The 17,913-nt window shown below is 37.2% G+C and overlaps 1 protein-coding gene across 5 annotated transcripts in view; it reads left to right on the top strand.

The window, feature by feature from the left end:
• RNF20 (ring finger protein 20) overlaps positions 1-17,913 on the top strand; it is a 100,773-nt gene extending 82,860 nt beyond the window's left edge. For all 5 annotated transcript variants that reach the window (XM_065530278.1, XM_005581162.5, XM_005581159.4 and 2 more), the window contains 14 exons: positions 1,712-1,858; positions 2,029-2,106; positions 2,291-2,410; positions 4,539-4,718; positions 5,680-5,815; positions 6,129-6,250; positions 6,371-6,741; positions 8,008-8,125; positions 8,712-8,861; positions 11,658-11,870; positions 15,360-15,485; positions 15,649-15,789; positions 16,476-16,577; positions 16,812-17,913. In XM_065530278.1, coding sequence (XP_065386350.1) covers positions 1,712-1,858; positions 2,029-2,106; positions 2,291-2,410; positions 4,539-4,718; positions 5,680-5,815; positions 6,129-6,250; positions 6,371-6,741; positions 8,008-8,125; positions 8,712-8,861; positions 11,658-11,870; positions 15,360-15,485; positions 15,649-15,789; positions 16,476-16,577; positions 16,812-16,988 — 2,181 coding nt within the window. In that variant the 3' untranslated portion in view covers positions 16,989-17,913. The remainder of the gene's footprint in view (positions 1-1,711; positions 1,859-2,028; positions 2,107-2,290; positions 2,411-4,538; positions 4,719-5,679; positions 5,816-6,128; positions 6,251-6,370; positions 6,742-8,007; positions 8,126-8,711; positions 8,862-11,657; positions 11,871-15,359; positions 15,486-15,648; positions 15,790-16,475; positions 16,578-16,811) is intronic.

Here is a 17,913-nt window from a genome sequence, read left to right as displayed (position 1 = left end):
TCCTAGGAATTTGAGGAATGTGAATTTTCAGTCTAAACTTGGGCACAAATAATGCCATGGTTAAACCACGCCAAGATTTGGACATTTATTTGTTTACACAAAATGATCAAGATAAAGTGATGATAGGCCTTAAATGACTTTTCTGATACTCCTGATTATCATTTTGATTTAGTTCAAAATATATTCTACTGGAATTTGCCCTACCTTAGTTTAGCCACTGAATTCTCATGCTAATTAGTAATTTAGTAGTTACACTTACTCAGTGCCTAGAATATAAGCACTTTATGATTGTTATCTCTAATGGCAAAACAACTCCCATTTTATTGCCGAAGAAATAAATTCAAAGAGGTTAGTGATTATTCTGAGGGCACATAGCTAGAAAGTGATTGAGCTGTGTTGTGACTATAGGTCTGTTTGACTTCAAAGCTCTTGTTCTTCATATGCCTTTGTTTACTAAACTCCAGTGTTGAGGTCTAGGCTGGGCTGGTTGCATGAGTATCATCTGGGGAATTTATTAATTCATATGGATTATCCTGGACCTTCAAAGGGGTTAGAATATAGCAGCCCTTATAAATAAACTGGAGTCTAGTAAGAAAATAGAATATTTTTGTCATGTTTTAAGACACTGACTAGGTGCTACCAAGATGGAGAGGTCTTCCTTTTCTAGGCCTTTGGCAAATCTCAGATTGTATTACTAACCTGGAGGGCAGTTGTTTGCTAAACTGTGTGATGTCCATGTTGACTCTCATGGCTGGCTGTTGATGCTGCCTGTCAGCTGGGTTAATTGTCCACTGGGATACCTACAGGTTGCTTCTTCATCATGGTAGTCTCAGGATGGTTGGAATTTTTACATGTTGGCTGCCTTCTTCCAGTGAGCATCCCAAGATCACCAGGTAGAACCTTCATAGCCTTTCTGATATAGCCTCAAAATTATGTAGTGCCGTTTCCATTGGGTCTCTAAAGTTGACCCAGATTCAAGAGGAGGGAACAAAGATCCCACTTCTTGTTGGGAGGACTTTCAAAGGATTTTTGTGTCATACTTTAAAAGCTAGCACAAAGGGTATATATAGATTAATGTGAACATGTAATAGTTTAGTAGTTAAAATACTAAATAGTGCTAGCTGGTGTATAGCTCCTAGAGTATCTGACTCTAGATTATAGTATAATGTATACCGTATTGTATCTGACTCCAGATTGCTCTGGGGAGAGCTTGAAAAAATGTATGGAAGTTTTCCTTTTGCTGAATGGATTACCTTTTGTGGGAATGTGGAGAGAGAAATTTGGGGGTAAAAATGGTTTTTTTGAAAAAAATATTTATCTAACAAAACAAAAGATACTATCTTTTATCTCTTAAAAAATGCAAAATTTTTATAAGTTTGTAGTCTGTCCAGGGAAATGGTGCTTTTCAGAGGTAGAAAAATTGTTGAATCTTTGGTGGTCTTTTCTTTGGGAGTTCTTACAGGCTTTAGACTTAAAGTTTTCATGATTATGACTGACCCAGAATTGTTGGAGGAATCCATCATTTCATTTTTATAATCATGCATTGGGAAGAGGGTGAAGCATCTTCTATTTGTCTCTTTTCTATATAATTCCACATAAGCAAGGGTTAATATTGTGGAATTTGGAACTTAAGCTACATATGTTAGGCAGTCCTTTTCTAACTTGGTCTTTTTTTGCTATATGTTTCTAAATGTCTGTCTTTGGGATGTAGTTCTCCAAGTTGCAGAGTAAAGTGGAGACAGCTGAATCACGAGTGTCTGTCCTGGAGTCCATGATTGACGACCTGCAGTGGGATATTGACAAAATTCGAAAGAGGGAACAGCGACTCAACCGACACTTAGCAGAAGTCCTAGAACGGGTCAGTGCTGTTTTATGGCTTGGAGACTAGAATCATTTTAAGGAGTGTTCGCAGGAAGACTCACCTTGGGACATGGTACTTGAGGAAAAAAAACTCATCCTTTGAAGGTACATTGGTTATAGACTAAAATCTTAGAGTCTCTCACTAAAGAATCTTTGTCTTCTCTGTAGGTAAATTCCAAAGGTTATAAGGTGTATGGAGCAGGGAGCAGTCTGTATGGCGGCACAATCACTATCAATGCTCGGAAGGTAAAATCAGTGACTCAGGACATGTTTTGGACTTTATGTCAGCCTTCGTGCTTAGGTACTTAGGATTGTATTCACACGTGACATCGTGGGGTTTTGCTGAAAGAGAGAATCAGTGAAGATAGGAAGCTTAGAAATGATTTAAGAAGAATACTTATTTATTCTCTATTTTTCTGTTTCTCTCCAGTTTGAGGAAATGAATGCAGAGCTTGAAGAGAACAAAGAGTTGGCTCAGAACCGTCTCTGTGAGCTGGAGAAACTTCGGCAAGACTTTGAGGAGGTCACTACACAAAATGAAAAGCTGAAGGTAGGAACGCATGCCTGAAGGGCAGTCAAATCAGATGTTTTGCTGATCAACTCATGTATATACATAGCTGTGAATCTGCGTATTTATGAGGGATAAGAAAAATGTAGACAAAATCCAACATCCTTTTATGATAAAACTCTAAACAAATTAGGTGTAGAAGAAGTGTACCTCAGCATAATAAAGACCATATAAAACAAGCCCACAGCCAACATTATACCCAATGGCGAAAAGTTGAAAGCTTTTCCTTTGAGATCAGGAATAGGATAAAGATGCCCGCTCTCATTACGTTTGTGCTAGCCAGGGTAATTAGGCAAGGATAAGAAATAAAGGCCTCTTAATCAGAAAGGAAGAAGTAAAGTTGTTTCTGTTTATAGATGACATGACTTTATATATAGAAAACCTTACAGGCTCCACGAAAAAACTGTTAGAACTATAAATGAATTCAGTAAAGTTGCAGGCTACAAAATCAACATACAAAAACAATTGTGTGTCTATATACTAACAACAAACTATACAAAAAAGAAATTAAGAAAACAATCCCATTTACAATAGCATTAAAAAGAAAATTGTGAGTAACCTTAACCAGGGAAATGAAAGAACTGTACACTGAATGGATAAAGAAACGTAGTGTGTGTATATTTGTGTGTGTGTTTGTGTGTGTGTGTGTATGTGTGTATGTGCAACAGCATGGATATACCTAGAGGACATTATGCTAACTGAAATAAACCAAGCACGGAAAGGCAGATACTGCATGATCTCACTTACATGTGGGATCTAAAAAAGTCAAACTCTTGGAAGCAGAGTATAGAATGGTGGTTACCGGGGTTGGGGAAATGGGGAGATGTTGGGGAAAAGGTACAATTTTAGTTAGGCAGGATGAATAAGGTCTGGCGATGTGTAGCATGGTGACTGTAATTAATACTGTATTGTGTACTTGAAATATGCTAAGAGCAGATCTTAAATGTTCTTGCCACACACAAAAAGGTAACTGTGGTGATGGATTTGTTGATTAGCTGGATTGTGGTAATGATTTCACAGTGTATATGTATAGCAAAACATCATGCTGTATACCCTAAATATGTATAATTTTTTGTTGTTGTTGATTATACCTTAATAAAGCTGGGAGGAACAAGAAAAAAATGTTAAGTTTTGTTGATATATCTACTTCTTTATTTACATATTTACTTACTATATATCCCCTGCCTTGTCCTGAAAAGGATTTAAAGCAACATATAAAGATATGTAGACTAAATCAGGGTGCTCTAATATAGGAGTTGTTGAGAAAAATGAGAAGTAGGGTAAACTAGGGTGAGGATCCAAAATGCATGAAAAAAGTGGGGCTTGTATACAAGATGTTTGCAGGAGGTGTATATATACTGTGGGAGGGAGGCCATTCACATGTCACTACTTGCCAAAGTGGTTCCACAGATTTGGCTCTGCAGTTTTTTGCTACCAAAACAGAGAAAGAAACATGATCGGTGATCCTGTTGGTCTTCAAACCTGCCCAGAAGAATTTTCCTCTTAGGTTCTTAGGAGAAGAAAAGAGATTCTGGAAGTTTTCCTCACTCCTCTTTTGATCATAGTCATCTCTATTTTATAATTTGTTTCTAGGTTAAATGATATGAATAAAGATGTTTGAACTAAAAAATAGCAAAACAAAAGCAACCTAAGTTAAATCAGTTAAAAGTGTTTGAGTAATTAAAGCAGATAGTTGCTTAGGAGAGGCATAACTATTTTTGATAACCTGTCCATTTTTTTCTCTGTCACTGTTATTAAAGAGAACAAGTTAGTGACTGGGGTCCTCAGCTATGTTTTTAAAATAAGTGTCCTGACAAATTTCACTCTTCTGGTGGCTCATTCGACACAGAATGTAAAACACATATCAAAACAATTCTAGGAGGAGAGAATACAGTATATCCAGGTACCATCTTCTAGTTAGTCTAATTTAATTTGGGGGTAGATTTTGTATAACTAGAGCAATGGGTAGATAACTTAATAATCTTTATAAAATTGTCTGTATTTTATGTAGGACATCAGTGAGTTCAAAATTTTACTTCCTGTCTCGCCTCTGGGGCTTCTTCATGCTAGATTCTGCTTCTGACTTTCCTTTGCTTTGGCCCCTCCTAAGGTGGAATTGCGGAGTGCAGTGGAGCAAGTCGTTAAGGAAACTCCAGAATATCGTTGCATGCAGTCACAGTTCTCCGTCCTGTATAATGAGAGCCTACAGTTGAAAGCACACTTGGATGAGGCTCGGACCCTGCTTCATGGCACCAGGGGAACCCACCAGCACCAGGTTGAGCTCATTGAGGTAACAGCCTTGCCTTGTCTTTTGTATGTAAGCTTTCCTGCCTCCTAAATTTTACAGTTTTACTCACTCACGTGTAATTAATCTCTCGTTCATTCAGCTGTCATTCATAGAGTGGCTGTAGGTCTTTACTCTGGTAGGTATTGGGCATATAAAGATGAGACAACAGAATTCTTGCCCTCACAGATCTTGTAGTCTGTGGTAGTGGGAGAATAGTATCCATTAGAATGCAATGTGGTTCAATGGCAGCATAGCCAAAAGATGTGATAGATGAGAACAGAGTGTCTGATTTGACTATGGAAGTTTCCTGATTCCACTTGAAAAAGTAAGGTATGAATGTTAAGGATAAATACAAGTCTATTGGTAGTTGAAAGTAGGAGAGGAGGAATTCCCAGCATGAGAACAGCATATATAAAGGTATGAGAGAGCATGAGAAATAGTTTAATATGGCTAGAGCTTGCGTGTATGGGAGAACATAGTGGGTAGAAGCTGCAAAATTACTTACATGCCGTTATAGCATATAATGGCACCAGTAGATGATTTTTTTAAAAGATAGAAACTTTAATTCATATGTTCATTTCTGTATCTTCCATAGTTTTTAAGGTAATGGTTATAATAGTTGGTCTTTTAATATATGCATGACAAATGAATTGAATACTATTTTACATATGTTTATATACTGTTTTATAGTTTAGTTCTCCAATTAAATTCTAATATTCTCAGAATTGGGGGCCATTTTCTTCAGTTTTTCAGTATCCTGTCAGTTTCCAAATTAGTCTTTTGTAGATATCTGGTTTCATTATGTATAGATTGAACTGGAAATTTTCAGAGTAATCCATTATTGATACAGTTTTTTCTCTTTTTAGATTCTTCCAGATCAAATTTAGGAGACAGAATAATAGAATATGATGGTATTTCTACATTTTAATAAGAATTTTTTATTGGTTCCTTTATCTGTGTGTAGCGAGATGAGGTTAGTCTTCATAAGAAGCTGAGGACTGAAGTAATTCAGCTAGAAGATACATTGGCCCAGGTCCGCAAGGAGTATGAAATGCTGAGGATAGAATTTGAGCAGACCCTTGCTGCCAATGAACAAGCAGGTATAATGATTCTCACTCCATGCTGTAGTTTGCTGTAAATAACTTGAAAGATACAACACAGACCCCAGGGTTTGTAAATGCTGACTTTAACTCAGAAGTCCTGAGTACCTTAAATCCTATAATTCATTTCGGTTCACAGCCTGGGTGTTTGTTTTTTAACTCAAGTTGACCAGTTTTGTTTCCATCTTCTGAGAGGGAATCTTTTCTTTGCTAATTCTCCCTATTTCTGTGCCTCCTGAGGTGTTCTGCTGTCTCTCCTTGTGCCTTTGCCCTTACCACGGTTCCTCATAACATTGCTGTTCCTGTGTTTAAGGCCCTATAAACCGGGAGATGCGCCACCTCATCAGTAGCCTCCAGAATCACAATCACCAGCTGAAAGGGGAGGTCCTGAGATATAAGCGGAAATTGAGAGAAGCGCAGTCTGACCTGAACAAGGTAACCAGAAGGAATAGAATAAATATTGTTTGCTATTAATGTCGTAAAGCTGTTTTTGAATGAGGTGGGCAATGTGGTTATCGTAAGAGATGTGCATCTTTCTTTTCTTTGTTCTCCCAGACACGTCTGCGTAGTGGTAGTGCCCTCCTCCAGTCCCAGTCTAGTACTGAGGACCCTAAGGATGAGCCTGCAGAGCTAAAACCAGATTCTGAGGACTTATCCTCCCAGTCCTCAGCTTCAAAGGCATCTCAGGAGGATGCCAATGAAATCAAATCTAAACGGGATGAAGAAGAGCGAGAACGAGAAAGGAGGGAGAAGGAGAGGGAACGAGAAAGAGAACGGGAGAAGGAGAAGGAGAGAGAACGAGAGAAGCAGAAGCTAAAAGAGTCAGAAAAAGAGAGAGATTCTGCTAAGGATAAAGAGAAAGGCAAACATGATGATGGAAGGAAAAAGGAAGCAGAAATTATCAAACAGTTGAAGATTGAACTCAAGTAAGAGCCATATTTAGAGTAACAGTTTCTGACTGAAAAGCTAAGAGAAAAGCTAAGGTTAAGACATCATGCATGAAATGTTTGGTTGATGGCATGGCTTATCTGATCATTGTAATGGTTTAGATTGTACAATTAATTTGGTTTCAAGTCTTGTTCAAGTGCACAGCCAAAATGGCCTTCATGGCTGTTTAGTACTTTGGTTCAGTGATCAAGTATCAGTAAACTGATGATTGTAGCCTTATTTTCCATGAATCCAAATTAAGGAAAAGGATGTCATGACTGAGGTTACACATCTGAGAATTACTAGAAATTAACTACTGTTCTTCACTGGATTTGAGCAGATTGCTGGTGTTAATCGTAATTTAAATGATACTAAGTGGAGTATTTATGTATCACTGTAACTTGAGTAATATCTGATCGTTTGCCTGAGAGTTAACTGGTTTGTGAATATACCAGATCTTTCTTAGGAGATTTACCCCTATAGACATTGAAACACTGACAGACCTTTAACTCGGTGAATTTATCTGTGTCATAACCTTATGCCATTGGCCCTTCTCCTGTATAACCAATAACTTCTCTGGCAGAATGGCTTACTTCTTGCTCCTTATTTTCTATGGTTGACCCTTTGTTGATATTTGGGTTTGAGGGACCACTGTGCTCAAAATGCTTGAACTCCTTTGGCATATAAAAGTATAGTTAAGAGGTTTAGTAATTTAATAAGAGGTGAAGTTTTAGTCTTCAGCTGATGGTTAATCATTCAGCTGTCAAATCTAGGATTAACAGTATAGCTCAGACTTTCAAATTTTTCCTTTTTCTTTTTTCTCCCTCTTGAACTCCTTAAGGCAATTTTTTTTTTCTTTTCTTTTCTTTTTTTTTCTGATGTGGTATCAGAACCATCTGAGTGACTTGTTTAAATACATTTTTGGGCTCCATCCCCAGACCTACTACTGAATCTCAGTTACTCAGGATTGGGGGCCACAGAAATTTGCCTATATAACAAGTGTACAAATGTCTGTTTTATAACTTTGTTAGAGGACTTCGTCTCAAGGGAGAAATGATTCATTTTTATACAGCTTACTTTTCTGTACTTTCTTAGCTTATCCAAAAGTCTTTTGATAGTCTGTGCAAAATTTTTTCTGTTAGGTGTGATATGAAATGTAAAATGAAACTGTTTTTAAAATGTTCTGCTCAATCAAAATTCCCTTACTCTGATGACCTTTATTTTCTTATTACATTGTTCCCCTCCTTGTACTACGCCTGTCATAGGAAGGCACAAGAGAGCCAAAAGGAGATGAAACTATTGCTGGATATGTACCGCTCTGCCCCAAAGGAACAGAGAGACAAAGTTCAGCTGATGGCAGCTGAGAAGAAGTCTAAGGCAGAGGTATTCTAGTCTGCTATTACCTGTCCTTCTGGTTAAAATCTTCATTTGTGGGATTTTCCTTCATACTTGCCAAGGATATAATTTATTTCTTTATCTTTAAAATTAGTGTTTAAGTGCAACATTTCCTGCCTTTTGAAAGACCATCTAAAGTAGAGATTTTAAAACTCTCCATAGGATGGTAAATATATCTGAATTACTGGGGTTATCAGTAGGCTTTTCAAAGTATTTATTCCTTGTTTTTCCTATGTAATTCATTGCTGCAGAGATAATCTTTTTCATTACTTTTGGGAGGAATGTCTTATGCTCTTAAAATTTTGAGGCCTAAAAAAAGAATGAGAACCACTATTCTAAAGAAAGGTACCTGTGCACTTCTCAAAAATGTTGCTTATAGAAGCATGTCATAGTGGAATGGAGTGATGTTAAAACATACGTTGCTATGTGATGCTTTAGTATATTATGTATCTTGTTCTGTAATTCTGTAAAGATTCTTTTGGTATTACGGACCCTCCATCTTTGCACAGTATTAATTGATTTTTGAAAATGTATTACAACTTTTTATTTTTATGCAATTTTTTTCCTCCTATAGTTGGAAGATCTAAGGCAAAGACTCAAGGATCTGGAAGATAAAGAGAAGAAAGAGAACAAGAAAATGGCTGATGAGGATGCCTTGAGGAAGATCCGGGCAGTGGAGGAGCAGATAGAATACCTACAGAAGAAGCTAGCCATGGCCAAGCAGGTGGACACACTTTCTTTATTTAATTGACTTTTTGAGTAAATGTTACTTGACAATAAGTTACTGCCAGTAAAATTTGCTTTTTTATTTTGGTCTTTTTTTGATTAATATGTGTTTTTCCTTTTTGTGTGTGTGTTTTAATTCTTACCTTCAAGTCTTCAATATTTCTGTTGTTTTGTGTGTTTGCAAGGCAGGAAATTTACTGTTATTTAAATGGACATTTATTGAAGATCTAGTCTTTCTTTGCTGACCTGGAATTAAGGGTTATAGTGAATATAAAATGAAAAATAAGATGTAAGGTTTTATATACATTATGATTACAAATATGTGAAACTAAGAAAACTATGCTTATAAATATATATTATATATTTCTATGTAGTACATATACTACATAGAAAAACTGTGCTTATAAATATGTGATTTATATATAATAAGGATATAATATATTAACCAATATAGTACATATTGATTAAGCAGTATGTTAACTATGGCTATTGCGGTCATAGAACTACAGAGATTGTTCTCTTCCTCATAATGAATATGTATTTATTTTTAAATCCCAGTGAATTTTTATTAACATTCAGTAATAAAGATACTGAAAATACTTGGAAAAACCATATGTGTTCTCTGTTAGTACACCTTCATTGTTTCTAAGAAATAGCAATATAACAGTGAGATGGAGTAGGTTTAATGGTAAGTTGATCATGAAGTGCCTTGAAAAGAACTTCATTAGATCCTATACACATTAGTTTTGTTAAAAAGTATAATTTTGGGCCAGGTGTGGTGGTTCCTGCCTGTAATCCCAGCACTTTGGGAGGCTGAGGTGGGTGGATCACCTGAGGTCGGGGGTTCAAGACCAGCCTGACCAACATGGAGAAACCCTGTCTCTTTTTAAAAAAATACAAAATTAGCTGGGTGTGGTGGCACATGCCTGTAATCTCAACTACTTGGGAGGCTGAGGCAGGAGAATCGCTGGAACCTGGGAGCAGAGGTTGCAGTGAGCCGAGATCACACCATTGCACTCCAGCCCGGGCAACAAGAGCGAAACTCCGTTTCAAAGAAAAAGTATAATTTTGACTTTTCTTAAATCTGGTAATTGCCACTTTTTTTTTCTTCCTTTTCTCAAGGTAATTATCAGGAAATTGTACTATTATGGGTTCTAGAACAAGTAAAAAGAAAGACACTGTTCTTGTATAGGACGACTCACTGTCTTAAAAATGTTCAGTCTTTCTAAGTTTATGTGTTAATGTAATGTGATCTCATGCAAGTGCTTTTTTTAAGTTATGGTTTTGTTTATTTTGGTACTAGATAAACTGGTTTTAAAGTACATGTGGAAAAGTAAACAAGAGTAATAAGAGAAATTGAAAAAGAACAGCTCTGGGGTCTCTTCCATATTTTAAAACATAGAGTTTCTGTAGGTAAAATGGCTTGGGACTACTAGACAGACTATTAGAACTGAATAGAAACTTGAGAAATAGATGAAAGTACACATGATATTTATTATATGCTAAATACATAGTTTTAAATCAGTGGGGAAAAGAAAAACTGACGTGATGGGACAAAAGTAAAAAAAATAATATTAGAAAAAAGTTAGATACATATTTGAATGCTCTACACTAGGATGATTTCCAAATGGATCATAGATATGGTATTTTAAAAAATGCATCCATCAAAAAGCTAGAAGAACACCTTTAAATTCTTTTCTAATTTGGAGTAGAGACCTTTCTATGAATAAAAGGCTAGAAAATGTGAACAAAAAATTGGTAATTTTGAGTTATTTTTTAAAATGCTACAAAACTTCTACATTGCAAAAAACACTGTTAGCAAAGCCAAAAGATTAAATGACAAAAAGTAAAAAATATTTTTAACTCTTATTACAAAGAAGGCTTACCTGATACAAAAAAAAACCTCTCCAAAATAGGGGGAAAAAACTCAAGAATCCAATGAAAGAATAGGCAAAAGAAATGAATAGGTTATAGAAAGAATGCCAGATGGTCTTAACCATATGAAAAGATGCTCAGTCTCACTTATAATGAGATAGATATAAAGTAAAGCTATTATTAGATACCAGTCTTCACCTATCAGATTGTTACAAGGCTTTAGATGTTTGCACCTGCTGGAAATCCTGTAGATCCAGTATTCTAATTGCGGAAAAGCATGAGAAAATGTGAGAGGTTACGATGGAAATACTCTTTTTTTTTTTTTTTTTTTTGAGACAGAGTCTTGCTCTGTTGCCCAGGCTGGAGCGCAGTGGCCAGATCTCGGCTCACTGCAAGCTCCGCCTACCGGGTTTACGCCATTCTCCTACCTCAGCCTCCCGAGTAGCTGGGACTACAGGCGCCCGCCACCTCGCCCGGCTAGTTTTTTTTTTTTGTATTTTTTAGTAGAGACGGGGTTTCACTGTGTTAGCCAGGATGGTCTCGATCTCCTGACCTCGTGATCCGCCCGTCTCGGCCTCCCAAAGTGCTGGGATTACAGGCTTGAGCCACCGCGCCCGGCCGGAAATACTCTTAACCAATTACTGCTTGATCTGTTTGTCTAGATTAAGGTAAATACAATTATTGTCTGCTTTAACTGACTTTGAATACAGGTCAACTAATAAGTATCAGACCAACAATTGGTGCCAGTGACTTCAGATAATAGAGCTTTTGTATGCCTAATGACAAAACACAGCTTCTTAAAACTCTGTCACTAAATTAATTTATATGTAAGTGAACGGTGGGAAAGTTTAGTTTCCGGTGCTCATCCATTGAAGTTGGAAGATTCTTCTAAAATGAAATCTCTTCCTCCATCCTTTAGGAAGAAGAAGCACTCCTCTCTGAGATGGATGTCACAGGCCAGGCCTTTGAAGACATGCAGGAGCAAAATATCCGTTTGATGCAGCAATTGCGGGAGAAGGATGATGCAAATTTCAAGCTCATGTCAGAGCGTATCAAGTCCAATCAGATCCATAAATTGCTTAAAGAAGAGAAGGAGGAGCTGGCAGACCAGGTTTTGACTCTGAAGACTCAGGTAATTAAGATGAGTAGAGCTTTCTATTCTATTGAAATAGGGCGCTTGCTACATGACGATACAAATTAAAGAATGATTATTGTGGCATTTTTTTGTGATGGAAAAAAATTTGAAAACTAAATGTTCATCATTAGGGTATTGGTGAGTAAATTATACATCTCTACTGTTATTCCTACAAAAGAGTACAGTGTAGCTGTCAAATATGGATCTGCTAATATGGAAACATGTCTGAAATAAAATCAACTGACTTATTTTGTTACCCTTTTTGCATTAAAGTGTATGTTTACTTGTGTGCCTGTGCTGTGTATTTTAAAAATTTCTGGAAGGCTGCATGAGTAACTGTTAGAATCATTACCTCTGGATATTGGGATGAGTTGTGGGTGAGGTTAGGAGGTATGTGTGATTTTACTTTTTTTTTTTTTTTTTAAATTTCCATAGTTTTGGGGAACAGGTGGTGTTTGGTTACATGAGTAAGTTCTTTAGTGGTGATACCAAGATTTTGGTGCACCCACAACCCAAGCAGTGTACATTGTACCCAATGTGTAGTCTTTTGTCCCTTGCCTCCCTCTGCCAAGTCCCCACAGTTTATTGTATAATTCTCATGCCTTTGCATCCTCATAGCTTAGCTCCTACTTACGAGTAAGGACATACAATGTTTGGTTTTCCATTCCTGAGTTACTTCACTTAGAATATTGGTCTCCAATTCCATCCATATTGCTGCAAATGGCATTATTTTGTTCCTTCTTATGACTGAGTAGTATTCCATGGTGTGACTTTTCCTCTAGGTAGATACCTGGAAGTGGGATTGCTGAATCAAGTGGTAGATCTACTTTTAGTTCATTAAGGCATCTCCATGCTGTTTTCCATAGTAGTTGTACTAGTTTACATTCCCACCAATAGTGTAAAAGTGTTCCCTTTTCATCATATCCATGCCAACACCTATTATTTTTTGATTATGGCCATTCCTGCAAAGTGAGGTGGTATTGCACTGTGGTTTTGATGTACAGTTCCCTGATAGTTAATGATGTTGAGCATTTTTCTTATGTTTGTTGGCCATTTGTATATTTTCTTTTGAGAATTGTATATTCATATCCTTAGCCACTTTTTGGTGGGATTGTTTGTTTTGTTCTTGCTGATTTGTTTGAGTTCCTTGTAGATACTGGATGTTAGTCCTTTGTTGGATGTATAGATTTTTTTCTGCCACTCTATGGGTTGTCTGTTTACTCTGCTGATTATTTCTTTTGCTGTGCAGAAGCTTTTTCGTTTAATTAAGTTTCATCTATTTATTGTTTCTTTTGTTGCATTTGCTTTTGGGTTCTTGGTCATGAAGTCTTTGCCTGAGCCAGTGTCTAGAAAGGTTTTTCCAATGTTGCCTTCTAGAATTTTTATGGTTTCAGGTCTTAGATTTAAGTCTTTGACCCATCTTGAGTTGATTTTTGTATAAGGTGAGAGATGAGGATCCAGTTCCATTCTTCTATATGTGGCTTGCCAATTATCACACCACCATTTGTTGAATAGGGTGTCCCTTCCCACTTTATGTTTTTGTTTGGTTTGTCAAAAATCAGTTGCCTGTATGTATTTGGCTTTATTTCTGGGTTCTCTATTCTGTTTCATTGGTTTATATGCCTATTTTTATACTAGTACCATGCTGTTTTTGTGACTGTGGGTTTTTTTGTTTTGTTTTGTTTTTTGTTTTTTTGAGACAGTCTTGCCCTGTTGCCCAGACTGGAGTGCAGTGGCGCGATTTTGGCTCCCTGCAAGCTCTGCCTCCCGGGTTCACAACATTCTCCTGCCCCAGCCTCCCGAGTAGCTGGGACTGCAGGCACCCGCCACCATGCCCGGCTAATTTTTTGTATTTTTAGCAGAGATGGGGTTTTGCTGTGTTAGCCAGGATGGTCTCAATCTCCTGACCTCGTGATCTGCTCGCCTCGGCCTCCCAATGTGCTGGGATTACAGGTGTGAGCCACTGCGCCTGGCTGTGACTATTTCTTTATAGTATAGTTTGAAGTCAGGTAATGTGATGCCTCCAGATTTGTTCATTTTACTTAGTCTTGCTTTGGCTATACGTGCTCTTTTTTGGTTCCATATGCATTTTAGGATTGTTTTTTCTAGTTCCTTGAAGAACGATGTTGGTATTTTGATGGGAATTGCATTTAATTTGTAGATTGGTTTTGGCAGTATGGTAATTTTCACAATATTGATTCTATTATCCATGAGCATGGGATGTATTTCCATTTGTTTGTGTCATCTGTGATTTCTTTCAGCAGTGTTTTGTAATTTTTCTTGTCGAGGTCTTTTACGTTCTTGGTTAAGTATATTCCTAAATATTTTATTTTATTTTTTTTGCAGCTATTGTCAAAGCGGTTGAGTTCTTGATATGATTCTCAGTTTGGCTGCTGTTGGTGTTTAGCAGAGCTCTGATTTGTGCACATTAATTTTGTATGCTGAAGCTTCGCTGAATGCATTTACCAGTTCTCGCAGCTTTTTGGATGAGTCTTTAGGGTTCTCTAGGTATATGATAATGTGATCAGCAAACAGTGACAGTTTGACTTCCTCATTACCAATTTGGATGCCTTTTATTTCTTTCTCTTGTCTGATTGCTGTGGCTAGGACTTCCAGTACCATGTTGAATGGAAGTGGTGAGAGTGGCATCTGTGTCTTGTTCCGGTTCTCAGGGGGAATGCTTTCAACTTTCCCTTGTTCAGTATAATGTTGGCTGTGGGACTGTCATAGATGGCTTTTATTACCTTAAGATATGTCCCTTCTATGCTGATTTTGCTGAGGGTTTTAATCATAAAAGGATGCTGGATTTTGTCAAATGCTTTTTCTGCATCTATTGAGATGATCATGTGATTTTTGTTTTTAATTCTGTTTATATGGTGTATCACATTTATTGACTTGCGGATGTCAAACCACCCCTGCATCCCTGGTATGAGACCCATTTGATCATGGTGGACTATCTTTTTGATATGCTTTTTGAAGGTGGCATGAGAAACTGTTAGAATGGTTACCTCCACATATTGGGATGAGTTGTGGGTGAGGTTAGGAGGTGGGTGTTTGTGATTTTACTTTTTACACTGTAATATTGTTTGATTCTCCTTTGTGCATTAATTTCAAAAAAGACTCTTTTAGAATGGCTAGCTGTTCTGAAGGGAATACTCTTGGACTTTTGTTTGAGTTCAATTTATATGCTGTAGTATGAATTACCGGGTTTTAAGCTTTAGCATGTGATATTCTCTGTTTTTGGCAATTTGGAAAAGAATCTTTTCAGTCATTTTTCAGACTCTTATTTGAATCTTCCACAATATTTTATATTAAAAGCAAAGCTTTCAGTTATCATAGTCTTGATGTATTTTGAAGGGTTCCTGGGCAAAATCGGTAATAGTTTGAGATTTCTAACATTGCATTTTGTGGGCTTATAGATTAACAGAATAGTTTTTTTTTTTTTTAACTTTTCATTTTTGTTAAAATTTGATTTTCTGTTCAAAGGTTGATGCCCAGCTACAGGTAGTAAGGAAACTGGAAGAGAAGGAGCATCTGTTACAGAGCAACATTGGCACAGGGGAGAAAGAGCTGGGTCTTAGGACCCAAGCCTTAGAGATGAATAAGCGCAAGGTATGATTGATTAATCTGATGATGGTTAGTCTCAGCGGAACAAATAAGTATAACACTGTTGAAATTATAAGTTTGCTTTATTCCTTCAACTTTGGCTAACATTTTGCCTCACTGGGAATAAGAGACGATACAATGGTGTTACTTATTTGTACATCCTACATAGGCAATGGAGGCAGCCCAGCTTGCAGATGACCTCAAAGCACAACTGGAGTTGGCTCAGAAGAAGCTACATGATTTTCAGGATGAGATCGTGGAGAACAGTGTTACCAAAGAAAAGGACATGTTCAATTTCAAACGAGCCCAGGTAAAAGCAGTTGTCTTTTCTTGTCACCTTTCAGGTGTTTTCTGAGGTCAGAAGTGACCCATATCATGAAAGAATCATTAGTCCAGTGTATGCCATTTCCTGCTAGACTTGAGGGAGTTTGTTGAGGGAAGAGAGTAAGTGTTTTCTTCACTGCCATATCATCAGACCCTTTTATGGTGCCTTGTACCTAGTAGGCACAAAATAAATATTTGTTAAATTAATGAATTAGTAAATTGTTAAAGAAGTAGTAGCATAGCAGCAGTAGAGGATTTTCAAGTTCTCCTATAATGTCTCTATTTTTGTCATGCCAGCTGTTTCTTATGATGTCTTTCTGTCCTTATCCATAAATCTGAGTTATTTTAAACCAGTCTACCTTCAGCTTAAAACTAGTTACCATAAAACAAAGTGGACTATCCTCTAAACTCTTCTTGGATGTGTTTTCACAGGTCTGAATTGGTAATAGTTAGATGCAGTTCTAATTTGAGGATATGGTATGGTTGCCTGTTCTGAAACAAAAGAAAATAGTCTGCCATTTGCAGTTCTCTACATTTTTACAAGATAATTGGACATAAAAGGACAGAAAGTCCTCTCTTTTCACAACAGAAAACTCAAGTTAGAGCTATTGTTTTTCTCAAAAATGGCAGACTTGGGTAAGTGTGTCTAATAGGTATGCTATCCTACCCCAGGAGGACATCTCTAGACTTCGCAGGAAGCTGGAGACCACAAAGAAACCAGACAATGTACCCAAGTGTGATGAGATTCTGATGGAAGAGATTAAGGATTACAAGGTCAGAAAAAATGCCTCAGTGATTTGTTTTTTGTCAAGGCTTTAAGTGGCGTAATAGAATGGGAGAATAATTTACATGATGGTAACCAGAGAATGGTTTATTTTGGCAGGTTGGGGGAAATGATGCTCTTTTTTTAGTGCCTTGTGGGTTCTCTTCTTGGTTGTGTACTATATGAGAGCCATTTGGATCATAAACTTTCATGATTGCTCAAACTCTGACATCTTTTCTTTTTAGGCACGCTTGACCTGTCCGTGCTGTAACATGCGTAAAAAGGATGCTGTTCTTACTAAGTGTTTTCATGTCTTCTGCTTTGAGTGTGTGAAGACACGCTATGACACTCGCCAGCGCAAATGTCCCAAGTGTAATGCTGCTTTTGGTGCCAATGATTTTCATCGCATCTACATTGGTTGATCTAAGTCAAGAGAAGAAGAGGAGCTGGCTAGTCAGGAACTTATTCATTAACCACCAAACCTCTACCTCTTCTCTCCTTGACTGTCACCTGTAGGACAGTTTATCAGTCAACTGCCTTTCCTCCACAGACTTTACTTCCAGGCTCTCCTCTTCAATAGCTGGATGACTTTAGCAGAAAGGACTGGTAAATACAAGCCTTGGGTTTCAGAATGAATTAGAAACAAACAACTCTTATTGTCTTCCCTCCCAGCTTTGTTTGTTTCCTGCTTTTAGACTTTTCAGTGTTTTCTTTTTCCAGCCCACTGTATAAACTTGGATTGTCCATTCCTCCTGAAGAAATCAAGTTGGTATTTTTGATATGGAGAAGGGAACGAAAGTGGAAACATGGCTACTTTTGGGGAGTGATATTTTAAAAAATAAGTTGTCTATGGGCACAAAGTTTTCTTCATTTGTGTAGCAAACTTTTTGTGAATGTGGATTACAAAATAGTGTAATTGTGCTACTCTCCCCTGGGTGGTTTGCAGCCCTGATGAAATTATGTCTAGGATGATTCAGTTCATTTCCCATTTACTAGCAGAGTAACTTGTTAAGACCAGCTGACTTTCCTGTTAAAGTTATTTAAGTTTTGAATGCTCTACTACTTCAAGTCTGTAAATTTCTGGAGGCTAGAATAATTTTAAATAATATGACCCTTTGTCTTCTGATGAAATAAAGATTGAAGAGGGTGAGTCAGGACTGAGCTGGTGAAGAAATCTTCTGGGTATTCTGGGAATTTGATACAGAGAGAACTTGGTGAGCTATGAATTACTCTCAGTCTCCTTTTTACAGGGGTGGTTGTGATCCCTCTTTTCCAGAAAATTCCGTGGAATGTTTCTGTAGGACTTTTTTCTCCACAAGCTTGAATTAAAGCAGGATTCAGTTTGCA

The sequence above is a fragment of the Macaca fascicularis genome, chromosome 15 (genome assembly GCF_037993035.2).
Source record: "Macaca fascicularis isolate 582-1 chromosome 15, T2T-MFA8v1.1".
Classification (NCBI taxonomy): domain Eukaryota; kingdom Metazoa; phylum Chordata; class Mammalia; order Primates; family Cercopithecidae; genus Macaca; species Macaca fascicularis.
The sequence above is the reverse complement of the archived record's forward strand: the minus strand, read 5'-3'. Positions and strand labels throughout refer to the sequence as shown.